The sequence below is a fragment of the Coregonus lavaretus genome (assembly GCF_964263955.1).
Source record: "Coregonus lavaretus genome assembly, chromosome: 2".
Lineage (NCBI taxonomy): Eukaryota > Metazoa > Chordata > Actinopteri > Salmoniformes > Salmonidae > Coregonus > Coregonus lavaretus.
Genome location: NC_139989.1, coordinates 6,052,476 through 6,065,796, shown reverse-complemented (window position 1 = coordinate 6,065,796; position 13,321 = coordinate 6,052,476). Strand labels below are relative to the sequence as shown.

Here is a 13,321-nt window from a genome sequence, read left to right as displayed (position 1 = left end):
TCTTTGGCATCAATTCAACTCGCCGTGTTTGGAGGAGGAGGAATGCTGCCTATGACCCCAAGAACACCATCCCCACCGTCAAACATGGAGGTGGAAACATTATGCTTTGGGGGTGGACAACTTCACCGCATCAAAGGGACGATGGACGGGGCCATGTACCGTGAAATCTTGGGTGAGAACCTCCTTCCCTCAGCCAGGGCATTGAAAATGGGTCGTGGGTGGGTATTCCAGCATAGTAATCCCATAGAAAATCTGTGGAGGGAGCTGAAGGTTCGAGTTGCCAAACGTCAGCCTCGAAACCTTAATGACTTGGAGAAGATCTGCAAAGAGGAGTGGGACAAAATCCCTCCTGAGATGTGTGCAAACCTGGTGGCCAACTACAAGAAACGTGTGTGCATGTCTCAGTGTCTGTCCATCCCACCCACACAATTCTGAAGTAGAATAGACACCTTCCCTGGTGCAATCTCAGCTGTCATTTACTCTCCAACCAAATCAATGGCAATAGTGAAATCAAAGTGTAGCCTTGAAACGGTCATTACGTCTACAGTGAGTCGAGCAGCCAGTTAAAAATGAAGACGTGTCTAGGTCCCAATGACACCCTGGACTAGTATGATGTACTTAGCTAACACTTTCTCCCAAGAAATGTGCAACTCTTGGGTCAAAGCTGGGGAACGGGAATTTGAGCGATTCAAAATGGATTCAAGAGATTTAATACCGCTAAGAGAATCAATATTGCCAAGTCAAGCTATCATAAACACCACCATCACAGCAAAATCGGCAGTGTAAACCAACCCAACAACTTGTTGCGTTACCCAACAACTACGTAACGTCAATGTTTGAGGCAACTTACTTTTTAAGGCCCCTCCCGCCGTCGCGCAGCCCTGGGCTCTTGGTGTCGTGGTCGTCGTCTTGGAAGTCCTCTTCGTGGTAGTCATCGTCCTTCTCCGAGCTGCCTCGGCGGTTGCGGATGTGCAGTGGCACGTAACCCGGCGTGGGGCCGAACACCATCAGGTCACCCTGGCCCAGGAAACTCCTCTCGCCACAGTAGCAGAAGGCACACAGCTTTTCACTGCAGGGGCCACATAGGAGACACACAGGGTAGTGTTCATTAGGCACCAAATTGAAGAAAATGGACTGAAAAGGGGAGTGACTTGTCGTTTTCTGTTGCAAAACGTTTCAAACACGACCCTGCTCTCTGTACCAGTTTTTCCCAAAACTGAAACCCAAATAAGTATTTTTGATGGGTGGGGGTTGTAGGGAAACACTGCGCTAAATACAAGCTCTACCTACGTACCAAAAGGGGTTGAAAACACCAATAAAAGACAGTATCGGTTGACAACATCCACACACTGAGCAGCCATATTCTTTCAATCTGATACACTGACATGCTGCCAACCTGTAAGGTAAATGCTGACAGCTAAAACAAACAAAAAAAGAATCCAAAAGGAATTAGAGAGATGCAGCCTATATTTAGATACTTATTTTGTAAAAATCAGGTTGTTAATAGGGCCCCTTTGCATGCTGTACTTTATTCCAAATCTATAACTACTGTTCCCTGAAGGAGGGAAACAAGGTACAACATACTATGGGGAGTCGCACTCGTGACTTTGGTAGAAAAATCTACAATCACGCCTGAAATCTACACCTCGCTGGAAGCCCCGCCTTCCACAGGTAATAAGCGTAAGGCTCAGTTTCATTCCTTCAATTTAATACTGCTCTTCACCGAGCCCAGGAACGGGCGGCACGGGGCCACGTTTTCCTCCTTCAGGGAACAGTAGTAGTTATAGTCATAACGTTACGTTCCCTTTTAGCCAGTCAATTTCAGTACAACATACTATGGGGAAATATAATGACGCCCCAAGCCGACCCCAATGGATACTAAATGAAAACGGCCCATGCTGACCACCCAGACCTGACCCCGCCAGATGTGGCAGTCTGGGTATTGCACACGGCGCACTGCCTAGTTACTTTCGCCTGTCCCAGCCGTAAGCACCGTATGGGCTACACTGGGAGCAGTGACATCCAAGCGATAAAACCTTGGATGTCACTGACAAAAAGCATGTCACATAACCAGATATCCCAGGGTCCGTTCAATGTACGTGCGTAAAGCTCGCACCGAACACAGGGCATGGAACCTTGCTCTTCAGAAGCAAAAGGAGGCGAAAAGGGAAATAACTCAAAAGCTAAAGCCCTGTAGGACATAGCCATGACTTCTGGTGAAAAGGCCACATTTGGATGCAAAGTCACCTTAGAGTTGCCCAGGGTGAACAGAGTACCAGATAACGCAGCGGTCCCCAAAACATTTAGCCGAGGCCAAAGCCACGAGGGGCGGGAGGTTTTGTAGGAGAGGATCTTCAGATCCACCGACTCTAGAGGCTCAAAGGGGGCCGCACACAGTGCCTCCAAAACCCCCGCCAAGTCCCATGTGGGCGCAATAGGTTTAGAGACCGGTCTAAGACGACGTACACCTGTTAGGAACCGCACAACCAGGGGGTGGGCCCCAGGTGAGGCTCCATCAATTCCGACATATCACACTGAGATAGCGGCCATGTAAACTTTTAACTTGGAGAATGCCCGCCCCTGCTCGAAAAGCTCCTATAGGAACATAAGGATGTCCCTCACAGAGCACTGAAAAGGAACAAGTCCTTTATCTTGGCACCAGAGCTCAAACACTTGCCACTTATACGCAAATGGGAGTTGACACAGGTCCCTGCCTAAAAAGGCGAATGATCTCCGCAAACAAAGTCTGGGCCAACAGGGAGCCACAATAATCAATGATAAGCCCTCCCGGTGCGCCCTCTCCAATTTAGGATGAATCAGAACCACTAGCGGAAACACGGAAAGGAGGATCCAAGGCCACTAGTGCACCAGAGCGTCTGTTACCAATGGAGCACTCGGGTCACTCAGAGAAAAATAGACGACACTGGACCTTTCTCGCTATGCGTAAAGATCTACGTCGGCCCGGCTGAACATTTCCCATACCTGGGCCTCCACTCCTGAGAGGGTCACACCTGAATAAAATATCTTCACCTGAGTTGAGGCAACCGGGGCAATGCGTCGCCCAAAGCAAGAGCATGTGCACAGTGTTCCCCAGCAATAGGGAGTGAGCCAAATTTGGGAGGCAGAGAGAGTCTCTAACCCTCTATTAATGCATGCCACCACTGACATATTGCTGGTTCTGACCAGCAAAAGCCGGCCCGACAAAAGCATGGGGAAGTGCCTGAGCGCCAGATACACCGTTAGGAGCTCCGGGTAATTGATATGCAGTGCGCTCCGCACCAGTGTCCATACCCCCCAAATCGAGTTGCCTTCGTAGAGCGCACCCCATCCTCAGGGGATATGCGTCTGTCGTGATCACCTTGCAGGACACAACTCAGCCCATGGGAGCCCCCTGACAATAGCAGAGGGTCCCACCACTGGGCCATGGATATAAAACAGGAGAGATTATTTCACAGAAAGAGTTTTGTCTGAGATTAGTGTGACTAAAATTAGCTAAATGCTGCTCTCTCATGTCTCATCATTGAGCAGGCAAGCCAAAGTGGAGCCATTGCTATGGATCCTCACAGACCCAGAGCCCCCATGAGTAAGCGCTTGCAGAGCAAGCAGTGCGCAGGGAACGAATGACAGACAGAGAGGAGCAGCTAATGGATTTACTAACGGAGGAAGTTATTTCTGATTTCGGGCAGTGTCGGGCCTTAAATCTGGGTAGGGTAGGTCCTGAACGTCGTGGGCATGAGTAGGCCTCGGGCTTAAAATTCATGGCCGTGCAGGGCTCTAGTGTGTGTGTGTACGATGTGTGTGCATGTGCATGTCTGTATGCATGTGTGACTTCCTGCATCCCTCCACATGTTGCCGGGGCCTCTACTGTACACTAGCGGAAGCACAATCTCTACAAATTGGAACTAGAAAGAAAAAGCCATCTCGCTCTCTCTCCTAATTACAGTAGCAGCCCTGCAGTCTGCAGTCTGCCAGGCTACCACCGAGGGCCCCGAGACCTCTTTACCCAGCCTGCTTTTCCCCGCTACCCACAATCCCCAGCGCTTAATTATCTCTGCTGCTCGTTCCCCTCCCCCACCTCGCCTCACTACCTCCCCCGCTTACCTTCCCTGCACGCCTTCCCCTTCCCCGTCCTCCATCCCCACCATGGTGGCTCATTCGAGCGTGCAAGCACACACATCCTCTCATCCTTTACACTCCCTGAAAATACCCTCTCCATATTTCCTTTGCTTGTTCCCACTCTGTCTATCGCTCTCTCGCAACGCACACACTCCGCCTCCCTCTCGGCCCACACTCATTTTGTTGGGGGTGCAAAAACACCACCACTGTGTGTGCATTGAGACAGAAATATACACACGCCTTGCACTCCATCCACTGTTAACCACACACACACAGCTGTGACTCAGCATGTCAGAGTAATTTTCTCGCTCACCAATATCATTTATATTCCCCCCACTCTCCCTCCCTCTGAGAATTCTAGAATGTCAGTCTTACTCTCTCTGCCTCTCTTACTGGAATCTCATTTTCCCTTTCCCTGCCGCCATCTCCTGCTCTGCCTTATTCTGTCCATCTAGCACACACACACTTCTTTCTATGTCACTCTCTTCCCCTAATCACACTCCATCCCTACTCTACTCCAAACACACACCGTCTCCCCCTCTTACCGGACTTTGGCGTGCACCAGGGTCGAGGCGGAGGATCCTGCAGAGTCCTCCGACACGGAGCGCTGGAAGAGTGGTCTGTCGTCAATGGGGCTGGGCACGGGGCTGGGCACCATGATCTCCTCGACATCCAGGACCAGCTCCTTAACTTCTGTGGGAGAAAGAGGGGGTAGAGGTTACACTGTTATTTACTTAAAACATCTCATTAAAGCACTTTAGAATGTTTACTGACTAGAACAGACCATTTAGCCATTGGACGGCAGCAGTGTTCACTACCAAATGAGTTCAAACTAGCATAATCCAGGGTGACAGTGCGTGTGTCTTTGGTAACACAGTTGACATAGACAACAACACCTTTTCAGAATAAACCGGGTCTAGTTTCACTCAGGACTCTTTTAGGAACACATTGTCTGATTTTTTTTATTTATTGTGACACGATTTGTCACACTATGCAAACACGGAGCGCTTACAATTCCAAACCATTGTCTAAGACCAAAGAAAAACAGAGTTCTGCTGAACAGCAAAATGATTAGTCCTAACCCCTCACCTGCCAGTCAAAGGCTCAGCACAACTGGCACCTCTGGGTTGTGTTCATTAAGCACCAAAAGGAATAAAACTCACTGAGAGAACTACCTGGACTTGTCCAATAAGAAGTGCTCATTTTCCTGTTGCAAAACATTTAAAAACATTTTCCATTGCATGCCTTAATGAACATTACCCTGCAAACTTTTTCTCTGCTCTAGTGTTACCAAAAACAACACTGAGATTGTGTGGGCTTAGTGAATGCTTTGAGCTCTAGCAACCCTTTCAGTAGGAGAAGGGCTGTGAACTCCAGTCAATTAATCTGGAGGAAAAAAAAAAAATCACAAAAGCATTGCCGAAAATGTCACAACGCGTCCGGGCATAAAGAGATGACGTGACCTTTACCTTGACCTTTAAAGCGACAAAAATGTGGCACTCTTTCACTGAAGAGTTGCCCACACACCAGTTCAGGGGAAATAAAGGCAGGCCAAATAATTTAGAGTTTATAAACTTTACATCAATGGGACAGACCAATTACATTTATCAACAATGCCTACCACTGTTGGCGTGTATGGGCAACATTTGTTTGCTTTCTGGTAAATCAGTTGTGTAAGAATTGATACCTCGGCTAGTAACTACACTGTTACTTCTATTAAGATTTGTTGTTTCTATAGAGAAAGAGAACATATGCACATCCAATGACTTTGAGCAGGTGCTGGATATCAGATAATGTTCAGCAAATGATAAAAACTCCACACACTGCCATCTATGCTCCCATGTGGTTTATTAGGGATAAGGTTGATGAAGTGGTCAAAACATTGTCACTAATTAACCACACGAGAGCACAGACTGCAGAATGCACAGTCTCATTTTTAGCATTTGCGGATTGTTTTTCTACCAATTATAAAAGCCATACAACTTAAAACATCTAGCACAGTTAGTTGAAGTCGGAAGTTTACATGCACCTTAGCCAAATACATTTAAACTCAGTTTTTCACAATTCCTGACATTTAATCCTAGTAAAGACTCCCTGTCTTAGGTCAGTTAGGATCACCACTTTATTTTAAGAATGTGAAATGTCAGTAGAGAGAATTATATATTTCAGCTTTTATTTCTTTCATCACATTCCCAGTGGGTCAGAAGTTTACATACACTCAATTAGTATTTGGTAGCATTGCCTTTAAATTGTTTAAATTGGGTCAAACGTTTCTGGTAGCCTTCCACAAGCTTCCCACAATAAGTTGGGTGAATGGGTGGTCCTCTGTAGCTCAACTGGTAGAGCACGGCGCTTGTAACGCCAAGGTAGTGGGTTCGATCCCCGGGACCACCCATACACAAAAAAAAATGTATGCACGCACGACTGTAAGTCGCTTTGGATAAAAGCGTCTGCTAAATGGCATATTATTATTATTGGCCCATTCCTCCTGACAGAGCTGGTGTAACTGAGTCAGGTTTTTAGGCCTCCTTGCTCGCACACGCTTTTTAAGTTCTGCCCACACATTTTCTATAGGATTGAGGTCAGGGCTTTGTGATGGCCACTCCAATACCTTGACTTTGTTGTCCTTAAGCCATTTTGCCACAACTTTGGAAGTATGCTTGGGGTCATTGTCCATTTGGAAGACCCATTTGAGACCAAGCTTTAACTTCCTGACTGATGTCTTGAGATGTTGCTTCAATATATCCACATCATTTTCCTTCCTCATGATGCCATCTATTTTGTGAAGTGCACCAGTCCCTCCTGCAGCAAAGCACCCCCACAGCATCATGCTGCCACCCCCATGCTTCATGGTTGGGATGGTGTTATTTGGCTTGCAAGCCACCCCTTTATCCTCCAAACATAACGATGGTCATTATGGTCAAACAGTTCTATTTTTGTTTCATCAGACCAGAGGACATTTCTCAAAAAAGTACGATCTTTGTCCCCATGTGCAGTTGTAAACCGTAGTCTGGCTTTTTAATGGCGGTTTTGGAGCAGTGGCTTCTTCCTTGCTGAGCAGCCTTTCAGGTTATGTCGATATAGGACTCGTTTTACTGTGGATATAGATGCTTTTGTACCCGTTTCCTCCAGCATCTTCACAAGGTCCTTTGCTGTTGTTCGGGGATTGATTTGCACTTTTCGCACCAAGGTACGTTCATCTCTAGGAGACAGAACGCATCGCCTTCCTGAGCGGTATGATGGCTGCGTGGTCCCATGGTGTTTATAATTGCGTACTATTGTTTGTACAGATGAACGTGGTACCTTCAGGCGTTTGGAAATTGCTCCCAAGGATGAACCAGACTTGTGGAGGTCTACCATTTTTTTTCTGAGGTCTTGGCTGATTTCTTTAGATTTTCCCATGATGTCAAGCAAAGAGGCACTGAGTTTGAAGGTAGGCCTTGAAATACATCCACAGGTACACCTCCAATTGACTCAAATGATGTCAATTAGCCTATCAGAAGCTTCTAAAGCCATGACAACATTTTCTGGACTTTTCCAAGCTGTTTAAAGGCACAGTCAACTTTGTGTATGTAAACTTCTGACCCACTGGAATTGTGATACAGTGAATTATAAGTGAAATAATCTGTCTGTAAACAATTGTTGGAAAAATGACTTGTGTCATGCACAAAGTAGATGTCCTAACAAGACATTTGTGGAGTGGTTGAAAAACGAGTTTTAATGACACCAACCTAAGTGTATGTAAACTTCCGCCTTCAACTGTATTTAACACCTTGATCTTGTGGTTAGGCTAGTTACTGTCATTCTGGGTTTTACATAATTGTAACATTTAATTAAAAATTATAACATCATGAGAAATACATATGAAATATGTGGATTCACAAAATGAAGATCTGCAATTGTTCTGGACGGACACACCTCTTTCCAGAATGAGTAGTCTAATACCATTGTAATTATGAGAATCTCAAATGGTTACATTTCCTCTTGGATAAAACAACTTAGCAATAACAACAAGAGCCTTGATAAGGCCCTACTTGGACACTATGAATTTAAGTAATTGTTTATGGCACAAAGAAAACACCCCTCGATCACAGTGGAGCCCCAGTCTCGGGGTGGAGCGGACTTCTCAAGCCTGATCTGGCAGACCTCCCAGAGAGAGCTAATGAAATACAACCCACAGATTCTGATCCATTTCCTTCTTGGCTGTTTTTTTTTTTTATGGGGTTAAATGAAGTCCTGAGACAGTAGGGTATCCACAACCCTCAGTCAGGCATTCACAATACTTTCATAAATCATTCGCTCCCCCTTTCGCTCTGCTGCACCACTTGAAAAGCCGAAAATGTGTTATTTTGAACCGTTGACCCGGACGTGATTCTCAACCACTCATTAAAAAAGAGCGATAAAGGACTTTTCTTTTGTTCCCAGCGACGACATTCCTTCACTCTGGAAATGGGGGGATAAAATAATATCCTTGTTGTAGCTCGCAAAAGCACTGAAGCGTACACACTGCATCTTTATTTTCTGTATTGTTTAGACACAAAACTCCATTCTTGGAGCCAAAGCAAACCCTGGTCTTTGGTAGCACTCTGCATAACTAAGAAGGAATACAAACAAGATAGGCCAATATTCTAATGCAGATTCTGGGCAAAGGGAGACAACTAGGTGGGGTACAAGTAGAAAAGGGACCTAATTTGCCCTTTTGACACTGACTCGGCCTAAATTATTTTCCGTTTTTATGTCTGTTTATTTTTCTTAAAGCATTCCACCTAGGAAAATCCCACGTCAAAAGCCTTGACAGACCATGGATTTCGATTAATAACTAGGAAATTAATCTCCGGCAAGAGGCTTTTGTGGGGGGGGAGCATGATTGAGTCATTCAAAGACAGGGGGTGCCTTGAACTTTAAGCCACCCTTGTTGGAAAGGGGTTGGGCGTGCGTCTGTTCGTGCGTTGGTAAGGGTTGGCAGCAAATGTGGTTAGGTCACTTTTTAGAAGTGGAACAGATCAAGTGATGCTAATGATGTTTGCTGGTGTGATCGTCTTCGACCCAAGATTAGGCTTTGACTAGTCCTCTGAAGCCTTGGTCTCATCGTGCATTGAGGAAAACTAGGGAAATCACCATGACTAGGCGTGGGTCTCAATACAATTCATTTCTTCCTCCCCTATCTACCATTACCACAAACAGGTGAAAGGTTTGGATAGGCTTTAAACCTAGTGATCATGGAGGAGAAAGGAAACCCTGTGACAGCAGCACAAAAGCAGTTAAAATGATTTGGACTTTATTTCTCTCCTCTTTGTGTGGCATTTGCCAAGCTTGTGAAGTCATTTACAGGTCAACCAAATGCCAGCAGCGATAAGCGAACCAACACAACACCGCCAACAGGGGAGTTGACCACATTCTATCTCAAATATTAGACCGCCCTCTGGCAGTTGATTTACATAATGCATTCTCCGAATGGCAGCTTGTTTTCCAAGGACGTTCTGCCTTTACAAAGCCGCATCCACAGAGCTATCGGGTTAGAAATGTTTGGGGAAGTGCACGGTGGGCCGGCGAGACCCCTGCAGACAGCAGCTGTAGATGGCTTTGTAAACATCCCATAACGAGCCAGCGATTAGGCCTACATTTTGGCTCTGTGGACATACAAGTATGAACTGGCCTTTAGTCATCTACCATTTAGCAATTGATACCTCAAAAAGACGTGGGGGGAGGGTGGCGCAACATGCAACAAAAAGACTGGTAGATACCCTTCAAGTTGTCTGTACTGAGAGGCAACAATCTGTATTGAGGAGGTAGTGGTCTGTATTGAGGAGGTAGTGGTCTGTATTGAGGAGGTAGTGGTCTGTACTGAGGTGGTAGTGGTCTGTACTGAGGTGGTAGTGGTCTGTACTGAGGTGGTAGTGGTCTGTATTGAGGAGGTAGTGGTCTGTACTGAGGTGGTAGTGGTCTGTATTGAGGAGGTAGTGGTCTGTACTGAGGTGGTAGTGGTCTGTATTGAGGTGGTAGTGGTCTGTACTGAGGTGGTAGTGGTCTGTACTGAGGTGGTAGTGGTCTGTACTGAGGTGGTAGTGGTCTGTACTGAGGTGGTAGTGGTCTGTACTGAGGTGGTAGTGGTCTGTATTGAGGTGGTAGTGGTCTGTATTGAGGAGGTAGTGGTCGTGCAACAGCTCCAAAGAACTAAGTCTTAATGATGAAAGAGGCATTCGATAAAATGATCAAATCTCCCCCGAATACCATCACCCCACTATCAGTGACAGCAGCCTAAACAAGCACACATGTATGAAGACAACAGCACGCAAATATTAAAAGATGAACGCGCATGAAGGTGCACACACACAAAACAAGAGGCACACACTGATACAGGTATGTACACACACACAAACATTTCCATGACGACCAAGACAGTCAACTCACCCATATCCTGCGTGTTCTCGGCTTCGGCAGTCTCCGTCCCGTCCATGCTGTCTTCATCCTCAGCCTGGGCTCGGCCTCTGCTACGGCCCCTGAGACACACAGGGAGAGGAAACAGTCACTGATCTGATCTGCCTTTCAGGCTCTGCTCAAGGAGGAGCAATATTGTTACTCAGGTCTGCCTCACCGAATGAGGATGAACAGTATTACAGGCATCAACAACAGGTAAACAGCCTTCGAGTTCAACATCATAGAAATTTACGAAAAAAATAAGTCTGCAAGCTTTGTTGCAAGAGGAACAGCCCGTGAAGTCAGTGTGGCAGAGACAAACAGCTTGTAAAGTCAGTGTGGCAAAGAGGAACAGCCCGTAAAGTCAGTGTGACTGCAAGAATCCCAAACAGATATAGTAATTAAAATCACTTTGAGCTGATTTCAGTCATTTATGCCAAAAGTAAAAGATGCAAAAACGGGAAGCATAGAAATAGCGAACATAGAACAGATCTACCGCTTCTTAAACTTGCATTCAATGAGAATTACATATCTATAAGTCAAATTTTTATGTGAATTTGGTCAGGTCACCCAAAAAGTGACATATTCATCTTAAAATAAATAAATATATATAAAAACACACACACACACACACACCCCCCCCACCGGTCAAAAGTTTTAGAACACCTACTCATTCAAGGGTTTTTCTATATTTTACTACTTTCTACATTGTAGAATAATAGTGAATACATCAAACTATGAAATAACACATATGGAATCATGTAGTAACCAAAACAGTGTAAAACAAATCAAAATATATTTCATATTTGAGATTCTTCAAATATCCACCTTTTGCCTTGACAGCTTTGCACACTGTATTCTCTCAACCAGCTTCATGAGGTAGTTACCTGGAAAGCATTTCAATTAACAGGTGTGCCTTCTTAAAAGTTAATTTGGGGAATTTCTTTCCTTCTAAATGCGTTTGAGCGAATCAGTTGTGTTGTGACCAGGTGGGGGGGGGGGGGGGGGGGTATACAGAAGAAAGCCCTATTTGGTAAAAGATAAAATCCATATTATGGCAAGAACAGCTCAAATAAGCAAAGAGAAACGACAGTCCATCATTACTTTAAGACATGACGGTCAGTCAATATGGATCATTTCAAGAACTTTGAAAGTTTCTTCAAGTGCAGTCGCAAAAACCAGCAAGCGCTATGATGAAACTGGCTCTCATGAGGACTGCTACAGGAATGGAAGACCCAGAGTTACCTCTGCTGCACAGGATAAGTTCATTAGAGTTACCAGCCTCAGAAATTGCAGCCCATAAAAATGCTTCACAGAGTTCAAGTAACAGACACATTAACATCCACTGTTCAGAGGAGACTTCATGGTCGAATTGTCCAAATTGGAGATTTTTGGTTCCAACCGCCATGTCTTTGTGAGACGCGGTGTGGGTGAACGGATGATCTCCGCATGTGTATTTCCCACCGTAAAGCATTGAGGAGGTGGTGTGATGGTGTGGGGGTGCTTTGCTGGTGACACTGTCTGTGATTTATTTAGAATTCAAGGCACACTTAACCAGCATGGCTACCACAGCATTCTGCAGCAATATGCCATCCCATCTGGTTTGGGCTTAGTGGGACAATAATTTGTTTTCAACAGGACAATAATAATAATAATAAGCCATTTAGCAGACGCTTTTATCCAAAGCGACTTAGTCATGTGCACATACATTTTTACGTATGGGTGGTCCCGGGGATCGAACCCACTACCCTGGCGTTACAAGCGCCATGCTCTACCAATTGAGCTACAGAGGACCACAAGCCTCCTGGCTGTGTAAGGGCTATTCGACCAAGAAGGAGAGTGATGGAGTGCTGCATCAGATGACCTGGCCTCCACAATCCCCCGACCTCAACCAAATTGAGATGGTTTGGGATGAGTCAGACCGCAGTGAAGGAAAAGCAGCCAACAAGTGCTCAGCATATGTGGGAACTCCTTCAAAACTGTTGGAAAAGCATTCCAGGTGAAGCTGGTTGAGAGAATTCCAAGAGTGTGCAAAGCTGTCATCAAGGCAAAGGGTGGCTATTTGAAGAATCTCAAATATAAAATATATTTTGATTTGGTTACTACATGATTCCATATGTGTTATTTCATAGTTTTGATATCTTCACTATTATTCTACAAATGTAAAAAATTGTACAAATAAAGAAAAACCCTTGAATGAATGAGTGTTCTAAAACTTTTGACCGGTAGTGTATATATTTTCAAAGCCCTTTAAAAAACAGGATACTTGTTGCCAATAACTTCATCTCAAATTTGGACTCCAGCGAAAGCTCCCTCCGTGTTTGTTTCAGTAACATTTCATTTGTTAGTGTGCCGGACCAAGGTTTGTTTCTGTTCACTTCTCTCTGCGTCTCTCTGGAGCACTGAGCAGTGGAGTCCACAGCTCACCACTCCCCTTCCCTCCCGGTCTGTAATAGGCCTAACCAACACTGTCAACACTGGTGTTACAGACTGACACATAGCAGCCAAATGGGACGCATCGCTCCACCCACGGCTACAGCTCAGCTGCTGGTGACCGGTCGAGCTTCTTACTATCGAGGCCCGAGCTGCAAGCCCAGCAAAAGTACATTTATAGGAAAGCAAAGATTGGGAAACAATGAAAATAAGCTAATACTTGCAATAACAGGGAATAATTGTTTGAAATAAGTTTAGTAAGTAGACACGCCACAACAGTCTCAGGGTCTGTGTAAAATATAAAGATGAAAGATCAAATCTAAATTATTCCACTAGCAGTGACCATAACATTTCC

The 13,321-nt window shown here is 45.3% G+C and overlaps 1 protein-coding gene across 1 annotated transcript in view; it reads right to left on the bottom strand.

The window, feature by feature from the left end:
* LOC311099936 (histone-lysine N-methyltransferase 2C-like) overlaps positions 1-13,321 on the bottom strand; it is a gene marked incomplete at its 3' end in the record, with an annotated part of 100,261 nt that overhangs the window by 62,819 nt on the left and 24,121 nt on the right. Inside the window, exons 3-5 of the mRNA XM_084140653.1 lie at positions 10,528-10,616; positions 4,662-4,809; positions 851-1,069 (exon numbers count right to left, since the gene is read on the bottom strand). Coding sequence (XP_083996779.1) covers positions 851-1,069; positions 4,662-4,809; positions 10,528-10,616 — 456 coding nt within the window. The remainder of the gene's footprint in view (positions 1-850; positions 1,070-4,661; positions 4,810-10,527; positions 10,617-13,321) is intronic.